Here is an 18,134-nt window from a genome sequence, read left to right as displayed (position 1 = left end):
AATTTGAATAAAATAAATTGTTTTAAATAAATAATGGGAAGCATTTGATTGCAGTGCATTTAATCAAAAAGTAAAAAATGTCAACTTTGTAAAAGAATATAATAATTTTTAGAAATAGAAGTCACACCGGCCAGCATTTAATCTCTTCTCAGTTTCAAAGCACTGAGATGGCCTTTAAAATGCTGTTTTCAAAATGTGTTAGATATAGCTGTTTAACAATTTTTAAATTAATGCAAGTTTCCAATCCTCTTATAAACTTGCAGTCCAGTTTCATTCTTTGTTCAAGTAGAAGCACAGTTGTAGGTACCAATGAAGTATAGTTAGCAAGTCTGGTAATAAATTTACCAGGATAATTTCTCATATAAACTTATCTTTTTTGAAAATGACCACATTCTGTGAGATATCCATTACATTTCAAACAACTGTCTGCAATGTATATTCAAACAGCAAAATGCATTGGTGGCTCATGGTGTTCCACAGGATCTTGACGCTTTCTGATGGCTGACTTTTCATGTTAAAATATCAAATCAGGTACTTCTCACCCTTCAGTAGTTAACAGAATCCGTAACAATTTTCTTGGTCATTCTGATTCTGCACTGAGTTCTGGGTTTTACTTGATGTGTCATCTAACCAGCAGTCAATTTATTAGTAAGTGGTCTTGTATTTCTTGACTTCGGTGTATCTGGGAACGTTAGATTGGGATACATTTCCTGGATTGTTCAATTACATTTGGGTTAATATAATTTTGCATTGATACAAAACTAATGCAGCATCAGCTAAAAGTTCAATATTGTACAACACAATACAGAAATAATATTACTTAATTTGCATTTTTATAATGTTAGAAAATGAAAAGATGATGTCAACTTTTACTGCTGAATATTTTACGATTTTATACATTTCACAAAAGGAATTTAATGGCAATATTCAGGATTGAAAATCCCACAGACAATTCACTACATGAATAGTGTCGAACCTAATTATACTGATCTCAATTTCCAACTTTGAGTACGGCTTCCAGCAATCTTAATGGTCTTGGAATCAAAGAACAATCAAAGATTGATATTCAATGCTGGAGTAAAGTTATAACTCTTTGATTATCAGAACATGTTGAGGTAATTTTTTTTAGGCTTGCACTACCACCACTTTTCAAAAATGATACACTCTTTAGGAACGCCAAGTTTTTCTAGCTGTTGAGAAACAGCCTCTATCATTGGAGGTGGACCGCAAATATAACAGAGGTTATCCTTTGATACATGCGCTAGAGTCCTTTCAGATATTCTTCCAGCTGAAACAGAAATGAAAATTAGTCAAGTACAGCTAAATATTATTAGCTCCAAAACACAATTATATTTAAATGGTTTGATGCAAAACTTTTTATGTTCTCTAATTCATCAAATGGAAGGCAATGGCAGTTATCAACAAAAAAAATCATAATTTTACATTTACATAGCAGGATTCACAACCTCATAGTTAAAGAATTATTTCAAATATGTGAATTTACTAGCATGGTAAAAAAGGATCATGGCTCCTAATTTGCAGACAACATAGGTCCCGCAAATAAAGAAAAGATGATGTATACCAAGACATAAGGTGCTGATTAAGAACCAATGGGCATGATGCAAGGAAAACACGCCAGCTCTTTTCATGTGTTGTGGAGTCTTTTGAGCTATGTTCAGGGGTAGATGGAGCCTTAGTTACACATTTCATTGGCAATTCACAATACACCAATTCCTCAGAATACACTGGATGGTCAACTTAGATTGGGTGCTCAAGTAAGACAATTAAGCCAAGAATGCTGTTACTAAATCACAAAGATGGAGACTTAATAATGATCTCTTACTCTCAACAACCATTCTACCCATTCCATCAACTATCTTTCAAATAGGAATACCACTTCAGGACAAGATCATGGGATACAGCCCTGGAAATCTTTCTTTCACAAATACTTAACTGGCTACCTTTAGCAAAATACTACTGAATCTAATTCACCATCTTTTGAGGTAGGTCATTCCTGATCATAACTAGGTAATTTTTTTCCGCATCTTCCTCACTGGTTCTTTTACAAATTTCCTTAAAAGTGCATACTCTGTTTACCAATCAATCATTCTGTCTGTTTCACTGTTAAAAATAATTGGCTTTTGCAACCTTCACAAGGTTTGGGATCCTCCCTAAAGTGTATGTCATTTGCTGTGAATTTTTCAGAAAACTTACAATTTCAAGCATTCTTACCGTTCCTTCCTTATTTGACTTAGGTTACTTTCTTGGGTAAGCTGCTTTTCTTTATTTCAGAGAGTAAAACTGAGCTATATTGCTAAATAAACCATGCAAACAATTTAGGACATGCATCAAACTTTGATAAGCACATTTGGTAGAACACTAGAGCTTACCAGTCACATAAGGTTGCATATTTCCAGATATTTCAAAACTTTGTTGTGTCACATGAAAATTACAGTTGATTTTTCCAGAAAACTCTCTTGCCAGGTTTATGATGCTTCTCTGGAAGATAAGTTGATACAGTACTGGATGAATACTGACTATAATTTGCTTTATTAATACACTTTGATGGATGAGGGAAAGACAGAAAATGACTTGGGAAGGGGAGGGAAAGGAAACAAAAAAGTGCAAGCAACCAACACACTCTCAATTATTTTAGAATATGACAGCCATTTGTTAAAGTGCATGGCCCCAATTAACTCTGATTACATGACTTGTGGGGGACAACATACATAGCCTTCTTGTGAATTTTCAGGTTGTTGCTTGGCTTAGAGGGAATGCTGGAGTGCATTCCATTCCATTTAAGACCTGCATCAGTACTTTCATAAGCACATTTGGTAGAACCACATTGACACACTAGAGCTTAACAGTCACATAAGGTGACAGGATTTTCTGGAGTACAATGTAGGCAGAAATATGGCTGGGATTGAGACGATTTGGAGATTGGGGGTGGTAGGGAGAAGAGGGTAAAGAGGAGAGGGAAAGGAGAGAGAGAAACTAAATGATTAATTACATATTTTACAATTAATGTTTCTGCATTACAAAATTAGTGAGGCTAATCCAGCCATTTTCCTTTAAACCTGAGGACTGATCAAATTTATAATAATGTAGTTAATTATACAATCACACAGTAGCTACACCATAGTAGATAGCTAAATTAGCCTATAGTCTCTTCCAGTTCATATTAGCAACTAAGGTAGTCTCCTCTCCTTTCCTAATAGCTCTTCAAACATTCTCTCTTTTCCTCATGTCATGTTTGGCTTTTTTATCAATCATCTCAAATTTGTGTCCTCTGCTTCTCAATCCTTCTGTTAATGGGAAGCTTATTCCACCTTTATTGTTCAAATCCTTCTATATTGAACACCTCTTTTTTTCCAAGGACTCAAGCTTTTCTAACCTATCTAACCATCGTGGCTTCATGGCTAGCACGGCTGCCTCACAGCACCAGGGACCTGGGTTCAATTCCAGCCTTGGGCAACTGTTTATGTGGAGCTTGCATTTCCTCCCCATGGATTTCCTCAATTAGAATTAGAAAACAATTAGAATTGTGGAAATAGACCTTTTGGCCCAACAAACCAACCCAGACCCATTCCCCTCCCCATTACTCTACATTTACCCTAACTAATGCACCTAACTTGCACATCCCTGAACACCATGGGCAATTTAGCATGGCCAATTCACCTACCCTGCACATCTTTGAATTGTCAGAGGAAACCAGAGCACCCAGAGGAAACCCATGCACACATGGGGAGAATGTGCAAACTCCACACAGTCACCCGAGGCTGGAATCGAACCGGGGCACCTGGTGCTGTGAGGCAGCAGTGCTAACCACTGAGCCACTATGTCGCCCACAGGTGTTCACGGATGTGTAGGTTAGGTGTGATGCTCAGTAGAAATATGGAGTAATAGGATAGGGGAATGGGTATGGGTGGGTTACTCTTTGGAGGGTCGGCAAGGAGTTGTTGGATGAATGGCCTGTTTCCACACTGTAGGGATTTTATGATTCTATCGAGGTAACAGAAGCTCTTCAGCCATGGAACCATTCCACTAAATCTTTTCTGCATCCACTCCAAAACTTTCTCAATCTTTTTAAAACTCCAATTTGTAATTTCACAAGTCTTTCATAAAGACATATCATACCATCTTTGCTTTTATATTCTCTGTCACGACAGAAGAGGTCTAGGATTTCATGCACCTTTTTAATTAGGTTCTTAACCTTTCGGTAACCCTCAATGATCTGAGCAACTCTCCCCACATCTCCTGTGGAATTGCCCCCTTAGTTAATTTTATCTTTCCTCATTCTTCCTATAAAAATGGATAACTTAACACTTCCTTACTTTGTTGAATTTTATCTGTCATTTGATATTTCAATAATCTGTCGAAGCTGCTTTGAAATCTATTTTTTTCTCCTCAGGTCAAAAACATTTCTAAGCTTAAATCATTTGTAAATTTTGAAATTCACAATATTGGATGAGGAACCCAGATATTAAGCTCAAAACCCATTGAGACAAATAGTGAAAATAAGTAAACTGAAGAATTACCGAATTAATGCGATGTCCATGAAAGCTGTCAGATTGTTGAAAAACCCAACAGTTTTACTAATACCCTTAAGTGAAGGTATCATGCCATCCCTATTTGTAGTTCCTGCCCCATATCTTCTACAGGGAGAAAGTGAGGACTGTAGATGCTAGAGATCAGAATCGAAAAGTGTGGTGTTGGAAAAGCACAGCCGGTCAGATAACAAATGAGGAGCAGAAGAGTCGACATTTTGAGCACAAGCTCTTCATCGCGAATCCTTCATCAGGATAACAAATATGTCATCAAGAATTTAACAACTTCCCATCTTCAATCCTATATCGCAATGGACATACAGACGAAGTTTGGGTTGGGGATAGTGTGTATCAAGGCCTAGTATTATAAGCAACCTACAAAAAAATGTGAAGCGAACCATGTTTTTCAATTTTAAATAAATATAACAAAGTACAACACAGCACTATTGCCTACAAGGAATAATTCTGAGCTGAGCATTAAAGAAAGCATTAAATTTAACTGGCTCAAAGCACAGAAAATTAAGTAAAGCCACCAGTTTAATTTGTGCTAAATTACATTACACAATGTATTAAAATCAAGCCCAAATTCAGGAAGGTAGGAGAGGGTGGGAGAAGGTATCAGCGCAATGATTTGAAAATTTAAAAATAAAGGTTTAGCTAACCTTGAAAAGGAGTTCATCTGTGTTTTTGGCACTATAATACAGCTGCACTGATCCTGGTTTGTATTTACAAGACTTGCTTCCTTGCATTCTGTAGAGATCCACAACGTGCAAAAGTATGGAATACAAGGGATTAATGCCCACTCCACCTGCAACCAGTAACAGGTTCACCGGTTTGTCAGAAGGCTGAGGGTCAAAGAAGAAATCACCTCCGACACGAAGAGTTACTTCTGAGCCAACATCGCACTATAGAAGAGAATGAAAATTTTTCGTTAAGAACAGTTTTTTGAAAAACAATTGCAATTTCTAGGACAGGCTCAAAACACTTCCTGCACAACCGTCATCCACTATAGGAATGCCTTGCTTCTGAAAATGAAGTGAGAAATCAGATTTAATACTGTTAGGCAAAATATGCTAATTGCATTTCAGTAGAACCTCCCTTACAGGTAAAATAAAATGCCAGAATGCATGACTTAGTATTGCTAACTCAATAAAATGTGATAAAAAAAATTAACGGGTTTCTTGACCATTATTGAATTTGAAGTTTCATACCAGAACTGATGAATAAATTTCACTAAAATTCATTACGCTTTAAACGTTGCTCGTTTGCAGGCCTTTGAAAAGGTTCAACAAGTTAAATTTTTAAATCTAAAGATGAATAACACAAACAGTCAAATTTTCCTGAAATTACACGGGCAACGGTGAGACGATTGAGAAACTATGGCAAGATCAGAAAAATGAAACTCTTTGTGGAGAGAAAAAAAATTTAAGTTTCCATCCAAGGTTTGACTGGCAAGATGAGAACTTCACTAGTGAGCAGCAAGAGGCATATTTGCATGTATTATATATTGCTGTCTCATTTAAATGCAATTTCCTATTTTCTCCCATGTGGTGGAGAGAAAGTAGCTGAAGAGAAGCCCCGTCACTAAAGTCAAAGCAGATAACTGGTGGCTTTAGTTCTCTGTGTGCTTCTCCAGGCCACCATCCTAGCCAGCAATCCCCAATACTCTATGGGCTGCAACCACCTAAATCCCCCGCTTACAGGTTGGTCTTGGCATCAACCACATTACATCATGGCACTTCTTTGACTCACTCTTAATACAGTTCACTACTTTGGAGTCACTAATGCTGCTGCCAGGCCTCTTAGCACCTACTTTGCATCCACTTGGACCATATAGCATTTTTGTCATGCAATATCTTTTCACGATTTGCCACCTCCTTCGGAAGTAAGCCTCACAGTCCTTCTATTGTGCCTTGTCTTCCCATGGCTGTCAGCAGTGATCGGTCAAGCGGGTGGACATATAGCAACACATCAAATAGCAATACCACACTTACAGCATGTGGCAGTAACTGATACACTGTGCTTGAACCAAATGACCATGCTTCATTCAAAATTTACCGGAAGGAGTCCACAATCAAGTCTACAGGGACATTCTCAGTCAGGGCGTGGGGGCACCGGCATAACAATGGGTTTTTCCAGTAATTGACAACGGTTTCATGGTCATTAGTAGATCTTAAATCCAATTAAAATTCCATTAACTGCTACTGCAAGATTCAAACCCAGCTCACCAAAACACGAGCTAAGTTTCTGGAAAATATCACTCTGTCATTGCACACACAGACATCACCTCCTCCCAAAAACATAAAATCAGTTGAAAGCACTCACCACTACCCAGACATTTCAGGATTCCCGACACTACTGCCTTGGAGGATTGTTGAAGTTTAGAGTCAGAGTTATACAGCATAGAACAAGGGCCCTTGGCCCATCACGTCTATGCCAACCAACAAACACCAAACAACACGAATCCCACTTAATTGCAAATGGTCCAAAGCCTACTATACGCAGGCTTTTAAGTACTCTTCCAGGTGGTTCTTAAATGTTACAAGAGTACTAGCCTCCACCATGATCTCAGGCAGCACGTTCCATATTTCTGCCATCCTTTCGTGATTGTGAATATCTTTATCAGAGTCCTCTGGGTGAAAAATGATTTCCTTAGATCTCTAAATCACTTGTTCCTCACTTTAAACTTATACCCTTTGGTCTCAGACACATTAGATTCCCCTACAGTGTGGAAACAGGCCCTTCGGCCCAATAAGTCTGTGCCAACCCAGACCCATTTCCTTCTGATTAATGCACCTAACACTATGAGCAATTTAGCATGGCCAATTCACCTAACCTGCACATGGACTGTGGGAGGGAACTGGAGCACCCGGAGGAAACCCACGCAGACACGGGGAGAATATGCAAACTCCACACAGACAGTCACTTGAGGCTGGAATCGAACCTCGGTCCCTGGCGCTGTGAGGCATCAGTGCTAGCCACTGAGCCACCGTGCCGCCCCAATGGCATCAGTCATTGGGAAGAGATTCTCATGAACTAATTTGAGCATTGAAATCTTAAAAAGCAAAAATGGATTCATACCAGCAACAGGGCATTCAATACTAATAAAACTAAATTACAGCTTGATAAAATTACATTTTCCTAAAATAAGGTTTGCATGGCAAGTTGTGCAATATTTTATGCTCTAAATTACAAAATTCTGTTTCAGAGTTGGATTTCTTTTAGTGTTCATTTCAATTCAATTTGAAATTTTTAAAGGATACGTAACAATCACCTAAAGCCTAAAGCTTTAGTCCTGGAACAGAAACCTAGGAATGTACAACACACGTGGAATACAATAATCTGAAACTAATGATTATGCTTGCATGTCAACTCATCTGACTATAAAAGAAAAGAGAAGCAAATGACAAATTTACACTATTTTCTGAAATACATAACTTCCAATTCAAACTAGAAACAAAAAGTAATTCAGAATTAAAAAGTCTCAATTTTTGTCTTGCATCATTTATATCTACACCAGTTATATTCAAGCAGGCAGGGTAAGTGTTGCAGCACCAGCTAGTGGTAGCAGAATGTGTATCGGTCACATCATAAAAATCACCATGAAGTGAGTCATTAATTTGGACTCCAAAACAAAAATCACTATTCAAGAACTTAATATACATTTTTCTACCTACTTTCAGTCTAAATTTAAGCTATAATTAATTTCAATTAAGGAACAGTATTCATGGTACTATTGTGCTGAACTATTTGTGAAAATATACCACATGTACCAGGAAGGTTTGCTCCAACACATAAAAAGTTCCTGTATTTAGTCATTACTGGGAATTTAATTCAAAGATTTTCTGAACAAATGTGCTCATTTTCCCTACTGCATGTTCAATTTATGCAGATAAATCAGACAAACAAAAATCTGATGATGTGCTTCACAACCACCCTCTATACATTTACCATTTCTCTGCTCATCGAATTGAATGTCTAAATAGCAGAGCTGGCTCAAAGATTTGAGAGAGAGAAAAATGGGTTTGAACTCATGGGACATTGGCACCAGCACTGGGGAAGAAGGGACTAGTTCTGATGGGATGGTCTTCATCTGAACCTGGCTAGGCCCAGAGTCCAAGCGAATTGCATAACTAGGGCTATAGACAGGGCTTTAAACTAAATTTTGGAGGTGGAAGGCAGGGGTTTCAATTATAGAGGAAATTAGAAAACCTGAATTAAAAAAAAAGGTAAGATTGCAGGACTCAGGAGAGGTTATTAAAATCTCAGCATAGAAACAAATAGGACAGAATATCTGGAAAAGGTTAGCAATCAAACTTCAAGTACACTGGACAAATGAATGACTGTTAATACAGGACTGAAGGTGTTATATTTGAATGCATGCAGTGTAAGGAATGAGGTAAATGAGCTTGTGGCACAGATTGAAATTGGCAGGTATGATGTGGTGGGCATCACAGAGACATGGCAGCAAGGGAATCAGAATTGGGAGCTGAATATTCAAAGATATACATCCTGATGAAAAAATAGGCAGGTGGGCAGAGGGGGTGGGATTGCCCTATTAGTAAGAAATGAAATAAAATCAATAATAAGAAATGACGCATGGTCAGATGGTGTAGAATTCTGTGTGGGTAGTATTGAGGAACCGCAAAGGCAAAAAAAACATAGTTGGAGTCATGTATCAGCCTGCTAACAGTAGTCAGGAGCTGGGGCACACGATATACCAGGAGATGGAGATGATGTGTAGGAAAGGCAAAGTTACAGTAATCACGGGGGATTTCAATATGTAGGTGGACTGGGAAAATCAGGTTGGTGATGGTTCACAAGATGGCTTTTTGGAGCAGCTTATGATGGAGTCCACTAGGGAACAGACAATATTGGATTTAGTGCTGTGCAATGAGGCAGACTTGATAAGGGAGCTTAAGGTGAAGAAACCCTTAGGAAGCAGTGATCATAACATGATCAAATTTACTTTGCAATTTGACAAGGAGAAGACAGAATCAGAAGTATCAGTATTTCAGCTGAATAAATGCAATTAGAGGCATGAGGGAAGAGCTGGGTAGAACTGATTGGGAGAGGAGCATAGCAGGAAAGACAGTAGAACAATAATGGTAGGAGCTTCTGGGAGTAATTCAGGAGACACAGCAGAGATTCATCCTGAGGAAAAAGAAGCAGGGTACAGGGAGGATGAGGCAACCATGGCTGACTAGGAAAGTCAGGGATAGCGTAAAAGCAAAAGAGAAAGCATATAAAGTAGCGAAGAAGAGTGGGAAACCAGAGGATTGGGAAGCTTACACAGTCCAACACGGGGCAACAAAAGAAAAAGAAATAAGGAGGGAAAAGATTAAATATCAGGGTAAGCTAGCCAGTAATGTAAAGGAAGACTGTAAGAGTTTCTTGAGATATATAATGGGCATAAGAGAGACAAAAGTGGACATTGGGCCGCTAGAAAATGACACACGTGAGATAATAGTGGGGAACAAAGAAATGGCTGAGGAACTGAATAATTATTTCACGTCAGTCTTCACAGTGGAAGACATGAATGATATCCCAAAAATTCAAGAGAGCAAGGGGGCAGAGCTGAGCATTTGTGGCCTTCACTAAGGAGAAGGTGATAGAAAAACTGAATGGCTTGAAGGTGGATAAATAACATGGACCAGATGGATTACACCCCAGAGCTCTAAGGGAGATATCTGAAGAAATAGTGGAGGCACTAATAGTAATCTTTCAGGAATCACTAAAATCAAGGAGAGTCCCAGAGGACTGGAACATTGCTAATGTAACACCCCTGCCTAGAAAGGGATTAAGGCAGAAGACGGAAAATTACAGACCAATTAGCCTAACCTTGGTCCTGGGTAAGATCTGGGATTCCATCGTGAAGGATGAGATTTCTGAATACTTGGAACTGTGTGGTAAAATAGGGCAGAGTCAGCCTCATTTCATCAAGGGGAGGTCATGCCTGACCAATCTGCTAGAATTCTTTGAGGAAGTAACAAGCAGATACGACCAAGAATCAATGATGTTTTCTACCAGGTCTTGAAGAAGGCCTTTGACAAGGTGGCACACAGAACACAACTGAGTAAGATAAGGGTCCGTGGTGTAAGAGGCAAGGTGCAAGCATGAATAGAAGTTTGGGTGATTGGCAGAAAGAGAGAGTGGGGATAAAAGGGTCTTTCTCAGGGTATCAGCTGATGACAAGTGGTGTTCCACAAGGCTCAGTGTTGGGACCATAACTTTTCATTTAATAGATGAACGATCTAGATAAAGGAACTGAGGGTATTCTGGCTAAATTTGCAGATGATTCAAAGATAGGTAGATGGACAGGTAACATTGAGGAGGCGGGGGGGGGGGGGGGGGGCTGCCGAAAGATTTGGGCAAAGAAGTGGCAGGTGAAGTGGCAGATGAATACAATGTGGCAAAGTATGAGGTCACGCACCTTGGTTGCAAGAATAGAGGCACGGACTATTTGGTAAATGGGAAGAAAATTTAGAAGTCTGAAGTGCAGAGAGACTTGGAAGTTCTAGTGCAGATTGTCTCAAGCTAAACTTGCAGATTGAGTCTGAAGTTAGGTTCCGTAGTTAGGAAGGCAAATGCAATGATGACATTTATTTTGAGAGGACTTAAATATAAAAGCAGGGATGTTCTGAAGCTTGAAAAAGCTCTGGTCAGACCACATTGAGTATTGTGTACAGTTGTTGTGGTTCTGTTCGCCGAGCTGGGAATTTGTGTTGCAGGCGTTTCATCCCCTGTCTAGGTGACATCCTCAGTGCTTGGGAGCCTCTTGTGAAGCGCTTCTGTGATCTTTACTCCGGCATTTGTAGTGGTTTGAATCTGCCGCTACCGGAAGCGGCAGATTCAAACCACTACAAATGCCGGAGGAAGGATCACAGAAGCGCTTCACAGGAGGCTCCCAAGCACTGAGGATGTCACCTAGATAGGGGACGAAACGCCTGCAACACACATTCCCAGCTCGGTGAACAGAACCACAACAACAAGCACCCGAGCTACAAATCTTTTCACAAACTATGAATTGTGTACATTTTGGGCCCTAAATCTCAGGAAGGCTGTACTGGCCCTGGCACGTGTTCAGAGAACATTCACGAAAATTGTCCCAGGAATGAACAGCTGAGGAATGTTTGAGGACTCTGGGTCTATACTTGATGGAGTTTAGAAGGATGCGGGGGGATCTAATTGAAACATACAGAATACTGAATGGCCTGGACAGATTGGATGTTGGGAAGATATTTCCATTGGGGTAGAAGAGACTAGAACCCAAGGGAACAGCCTTAGAGCAAAGAGAAGACCTCTTAGAACAGAGATAAGGAGAAATGTCTTCAGGCAGTGAGTTCCAATCTATGGAACTCATTGCCACAGAGGGCTGTGGAGGTCAGGTCATTAAGTATATTTTAAAATGGAGATATAAATTCTTGATTGTAAAGAGGATCAGGAGTTACGGAAATAAAATGTGAGTTCGGGGTTGAGAAACTTATGAGCCTTGATTGAATGGCAAAGCAGACTTGATAGGCTGAATGGCCTAATTTCTGCTCTTATGTCTTATGGTCTCGTGGGAGTGAAAAGTCCACAAAGCTTTTTGTTTAGTGCTGTTTAAAGCAACATATTAATGTTGAGCTAAAGGCATACAGTGGAAAAAATTCATCTAATTACTTATTATAGAATTGAGAAATTGTTTCAGTATTATGTTATATATCCACAATGCTCTTATATTGTTTATGTCACTGGACTAAAGGGCTTTTACCCGAAATGTCGATTTTCCTGCTCCTCGGATGCGGTCTGACCTCCTGTGCTTTTCCAGCACCATATGCTTGACACTAATATTTCAGATGTCAAGCCAAGTGGGCAATCAATTTTCAATCATCTTAAAACTGAGATTTAAAGCTCATAAAGATAATTTATAATCTGATTTCAGTTAATTAAATGAAGCTTATGACCAAAATGACCATATTGTTGTTAGCTCTATTATTTAATTATAAAGTTCTGGAATTTTATCTGAGCTGATCTACTGATTCCAAAATAGCCAGGTGTTTGACTGCTTTTGAAACATCCTAATAAGCGAGTTTTGAGAAAATTTGTAGTTCAGGTTGATATTCTGGATGTAGGTTTGCTTGCTCAGCTGGAAGGTTCATTTTCAGACGTTTTGTGACCATACTAGGTAACATCTTCAGTAAACCTCCGGACGAAGCACTGCTGATATTTCCTGTTTTCTATTTATATGTTTGGGTTTCCTGAATTGGTGATGTTATTTGGTTAAAGATTAATGATGCCCATAACAGACTCCGTAAATACAACAGAGAAATTTTGCACCTAAAATCTTTACTCACTAATGCAACAGACCATGAATGGATAGACACAATACAACAAGCCATAGATATTAGACAGTGACAAACACAGAAAATGAAAAAAACTAGACCTGCAGAAAAAAACTAGACAAACTTACACCAAATAACAACACTGACAACAGAAGCATGGATAATTTTTTTTTAATCTGACCAACCCTTAACAGACACTTAGTTAGAGGATTAAATTACAACTGCCAGGATGCGGACAAGAAAGATTTCTTAGCAGCATTAGAAACAAAACTGAAAGACAACCAAGTCACAGAAGAAACCCAGCAAACTATCAGACAGGTAGTCGCACCAACATTAAGCAGGAAAAAGGAAGGAAGCACACTCAATACACAAGAAAGGAAAGCACTAGAAAGACTAAAAAAAGTTAAAAACATTATTATCCTACCAGCAGATAAAGGACACTTGACAGTCATTTTAAATCAAAGAGACTACATTGAAACAGTGAACGCAGACACCAACACTAACCGACAAATGGCGATAGACCCGACCCTACAACTAGAGAGCCAAATCACAGCCTTACTCAAGAAACTTCAGAAATCTGGAGAAATAAATATGACAGACAGATCCAACACACGCTTCTACGGATTACCCAAAATTCACAAAATTCACAAACCAGGAGAATGTCCACTAAAGAGGAAAACAATAACAAACCGCCATTCAGTGATGTCACAGTACAGCGAACAGCCAATGGGACACTTAGTAGAAGACTCACACCATCCAAGAATCCCTGAAGACCAGAGACACTAAGATAGAAGTGGATGAAATAATGGTCTCCACTGATGTAGCAACCCTGTTCACATCAATCAACATCAACCTGGCCAAGGAAACACTGACTACACAATTCGAAGACCCAAAGACATATACACCAAACACCAACTTCATCAACAAGGACAGTATCATCAAGCTAGTAGACCTATGCCTTATCACCCACTTCACCTTCAACAACAAAACCTACAGACAAAGCAATGGAACACCCATGGGATCTCTGATATCAGAGTTCTTAGCAGAGGCAGTAATGCAGAGACTCCAACAAACAGCTCTGCCAATCATCCAACCCGAACTTTGGGTCCGCTACGTGATTGATACCTTTGTCATCACTAAACAAAACAAATTAGAAGAAATCTTCAAGACCATCAATAATAACCTTACTGGCATAAAGTCCACTAAAGAGGAAAACAATAACAAACCGCCATTCAGTGATGTCACAGTACAGCGAACAGCCAATGGGGAACTTCAAACCTGTATCTACAGGAAAACAACACATACCAGCCAAATATTCAACTACTGAGGCAATCATCCCAACATCCACAAGTGAAGCTGCATCAGAACACTATTTCAAAGAGCCACCACACACTGTGGCACAGAGGAACTATACAGAGCAGAGGAAAATCACCTACACAGTGTATTCAAAAAGAATGGGTACCCAATGAATACAGTCTGCCGATTTCTCAGCAACAAACCCAAACAAGCAGACAAAACACACCCAGAAACCCTAGCCACTCTCCCCCCAACATTAAAGACATCTCAGAAATGACTGCCAGACTACTCAGATCCCTTGACATCATGGTAGCCACAAATCCACCAACACACTGAAACAGCAGCTAATGAACTTGAAAGAGCCTATACAGACAACAAGCAAAACTAATGTCATTTACAAAATATCGTGTAAGAACTGTAACAAACACTACATTGGACAAACAGGCAGAAAACTAGCCACCAGGATACATGAATATCAATTAGCCACAAAATGACATGACCCTCTGTGACTGGTATCCTTACATACAGATAAGGAAGGACACCATTTCGACTGGGACAACACATCCATCCTAGGACAAGCCAAACAGAGACACGCACAAGAATTCCGAGAAGCATGGCATTCCAACCGAATCTCTATCAACAAACACATCGAGTTAGACCCCATCTACCACCCCCTGAGAAGAATAGGAAATAACATCACTACAGGAAATGACATCACCAACCCAAGGAAACCCATAGAAAGCAGGAAACAACAGCAGTGTTTCGTCCAGAGGCTCACTGAAGATGTTACCTAGTATGGTGATGAAACATCTGAAAATGAACCTTCCAGCTCAGTGAACAAATCTACATCCATGTTCTAATAAGTCAGTAAAGGTGGACTGGGTGCCAGTCAAGTGCTTTATCTGGGATATAGTGCCTACCTTGAGTGTTAATGGACCAGCAAACATCCAGACAAGTGGAACATATTCACACTCTTGGAGAGAAGTGGTGGCACAATGATTAGTAATCCCAAGCCAAGGATGATATGGGATATAGCAAATAGAGTCTGGATAAAAAAGCTAAGCTACTCTGTCCATGAAAACATGATCTATTGTTGGGTTAAAGAAAAACTCATCCGGTTCACTAATACCTCAGATTACAATGGGATCTTAATCAGATGGGTCAATGGGCTGAGAAGTAGCAGATAGAGTTTAATTTAGATATATGCGATGTACTGCATTTTGGGAAAGCAAATCTTAGCTTATACACTAAATGGTAAGGTCCTAGGGAGTGTTACTGAACAGAGACCTTGGAGTGCCGGTTCATAGCTCCTTGAAAGTGGAGTCACAGGTAGATAGGATAGTAAAGGCAGAGTTTGGTATGCTTTCCTTTATTGGTCAGAGTGTTGTGAGGTCATGTTGCGGCTATACAAGACATTGGTTAGGCCACTTTTGGAATACTGCGTGCAATTCTGATCTCCTTCCTTTCGGAAGGATGTTGTGAAACCTGAAAGGATTCAGAAAAGATTTACAAGGATGTTGCCAGGATTGGAGGATTTGAGCTATAGGAAGAGGTTGGGGCTGCTTTCCCTGGAGCGTCGGAGGTTGAGGGGTGACCTTATGGAGGTTTATAAAATCATGAGGGGCATAGATAGGGTAAAGAGACAAAGTCTTTTCCCTGGGGTGGGGGGAGTCCAGAACGAGAGGGCATAGGGTTAGGGTGAGAGGGGAAAGATATAAAAGGGACCCAAGGGGCAACTTTTTCACGCAGAAGATGTGTGGAATGAGCTGCCAGAGGAAGTGATAGCAGCTAGTACAATTGCAACATTTAAAAGGAATTTGGTTGGGTATATGAATAGGAAGGGTTTGGAGGGATATGGGCCAGGTGCTGGCAGGTGGGACTAAATTGGGTTGGGATATCTGGTTGGCATGGACGGGTTGGACCAAAGGGTCTGTTTCCGTACTGTACATCGCCATGGCTCTATGACTCTAACACAAAGAGTCAAATAGCTCAGGTGGATGACATAGCTGCAAAATAGGCACTGGATTCAGACATGAAAAAGGCTTATCCAATTCATTTGACTCAACAAAGTTGTTTGGAAATCACCAGATGTTATATCAAAGTTTGGTTGCATTAGCCCACAGACTGATCAAGCAACAGTCTGAATTGGAAATGTAGTCAGATTTAGTAGCAGAAATCCCAACTTCCTTCATTATCATTCCTGTGCATATTCTTTCCCTTTGATAGATTAGGTAGATTGGCCATGGTAAATACAGTGTTATAGGGATGGAGATTGTGGGAGAGTTGGTCTGGGTGGGTTGCTCTTTGGAGGGTCAGTGTTGGCTTGATTCATCAAATGGCCCACTTTCACGCTGTAGGGATTCTACAATTATATGAAAACAGACCTACTAGAGATGGCAACAGCTTTTATTCACTCTTGGGATGTAAACATTGTTCAATGAACCCTCAATTATTGTCCACCACCCATTGTTCAAAAGGTCATGCTGACCTGCCTTCTTAACTGCTGAAATCTGATATGGATAGGTTGACCCACAATGCCATTTGGGAAGGATATTCAGTATTTTGGTTCAATGACACTGAAGGAATGAAGTTATATTTCCAAGGCTGAATGATGAGCGACTTGGAGATAAACATGCAGGTTACGTTGGTCTCAAGTATCTATGATCTACTCTAAAGATTTTCCTCCTGATTCCCATTGACTCCACTGTTGCTGGGGTTTTCTTGATGCCATACTCAATTCCACTCTTGATGTTAAGGATAGTCACTCTCACCCCACCTCACCTCTGGAGTTCAGTTCTTTTGTTCATATTTAAATTAAGGCTGTAATGAGGTCTGAATTTGAATATCCCTAACAGAATCCAAACTAATTGTCACTAAGCAGGCTATTGCTAAGCCTATGCTGCTGGATAGCACTGCTGGTGACACTTTATGCCATTGTACTGATGACCAAGAGTAGAACAATTGGGTGACAGCTGGTTGGACTGTACTTATCATGCTTTCTATGTGCCACACATACCTAAGCAATTTTCCACTGTTGGGTAAATGCCAGTGTTGCAGCTGTATTACAACAGCCAGGGGAGAGGCACAGCAGACTTTAGAGCACACAAATAGCTTCACCCTATGTGCACTCTATATTCAGCCTATATTCACTCTACTTCACCCTATATTCAGCCCACTGATGATTTGCAAAACCTTATCAAATCTCCTCTCAGCCTCCTTCTCTCCACAGAGAACAGTCCTAACTTCTTCAATCAATCCTAAAGCGTGAAGTTTCTCTGCCGTGGAATCATTCTTGTAAATCACTTCTGCACTCTCCCCAGGGCAATCACATCGTAGGAACAATGTGGCACCCATTACTGTATACAATATCCCAACTGACGAATAACAAGACCCTCTTTTCCTGCACCCCTTTTAGAATTGCAGCCCCTATTTTATATTATCTTCCAATTTTCTTTCCAGTGAAGTAGATAACCTCACACTTCTCTGCACTGAACCTCATCTGGCACCTATCCGTCCACTCCACTAATTTGTCAATATCCTTTTAAAGTTCCACACAGTCCTCTAATAGTTTACAATTCTCTCAAGTTTCATATCATCTGTTAACTTTGAAATTGTCTGCTGCATACCAAGATCCAAATCTTCAGATGGGGTAGTCAGGAAGAATATTTTCCCTGATGGAGAGATCAATGACCAGGGAACATAATTTCAAAGGGCAGAAGGTTTAGAGGAGATGTGAAATAAAACCTTTTCAATCAGAGGGTGTGGGAATCTGGAACTCCTTGCTGTGAGAGTGGTAGAGGCAGAAACCCGCATTCTGAAGCAATGAAGTATTTAGATGGGCACTTGTGATGTCAAGGTATCCAAGGTTATGGGCCCAATGCTGGAAAATGGGATTAAAATAGATAGGTGGTTGTTTCTGACTGGCATTGTTGCAATGGGCTGAAGGGCCTTTGTACTGTGCTTTAGA

General features: G+C 39.9%; 1 protein-coding gene across 1 annotated transcript in view; it reads right to left on the bottom strand.

Annotated features, from left to right (window-relative positions):
* Window positions 1-655: 655 nt before the first annotated feature.
* oxnad1 (oxidoreductase NAD-binding domain containing 1) overlaps window positions 656-18,134 on the bottom strand; it is a 31,433-nt gene continuing 13,954 nt past the window's right edge. The window contains exons 5-7 of the mRNA XM_043690173.1: window positions 5,210-5,452; window positions 2,391-2,499; window positions 656-1,288 (exon numbers count right to left, since the gene is read on the bottom strand). Coding sequence (XP_043546108.1) covers window positions 1,137-1,288; window positions 2,391-2,499; window positions 5,210-5,452 — 504 coding nt within the window. The 3' untranslated portion in view covers window positions 656-1,136. The remainder of the gene's footprint in view (window positions 1,289-2,390; window positions 2,500-5,209; window positions 5,453-18,134) is intronic.

This window comes from Chiloscyllium plagiosum, chromosome 5 (genome assembly GCF_004010195.1).
Source record: "Chiloscyllium plagiosum isolate BGI_BamShark_2017 chromosome 5, ASM401019v2, whole genome shotgun sequence".
NCBI classification, from domain to species: Eukaryota; Metazoa; Chordata; class Chondrichthyes; order Orectolobiformes; family Hemiscylliidae; genus Chiloscyllium; species Chiloscyllium plagiosum.
Note: the sequence above shows the minus strand (reverse complement) of the source record. Positions and strands in the feature narration are given on the sequence as shown.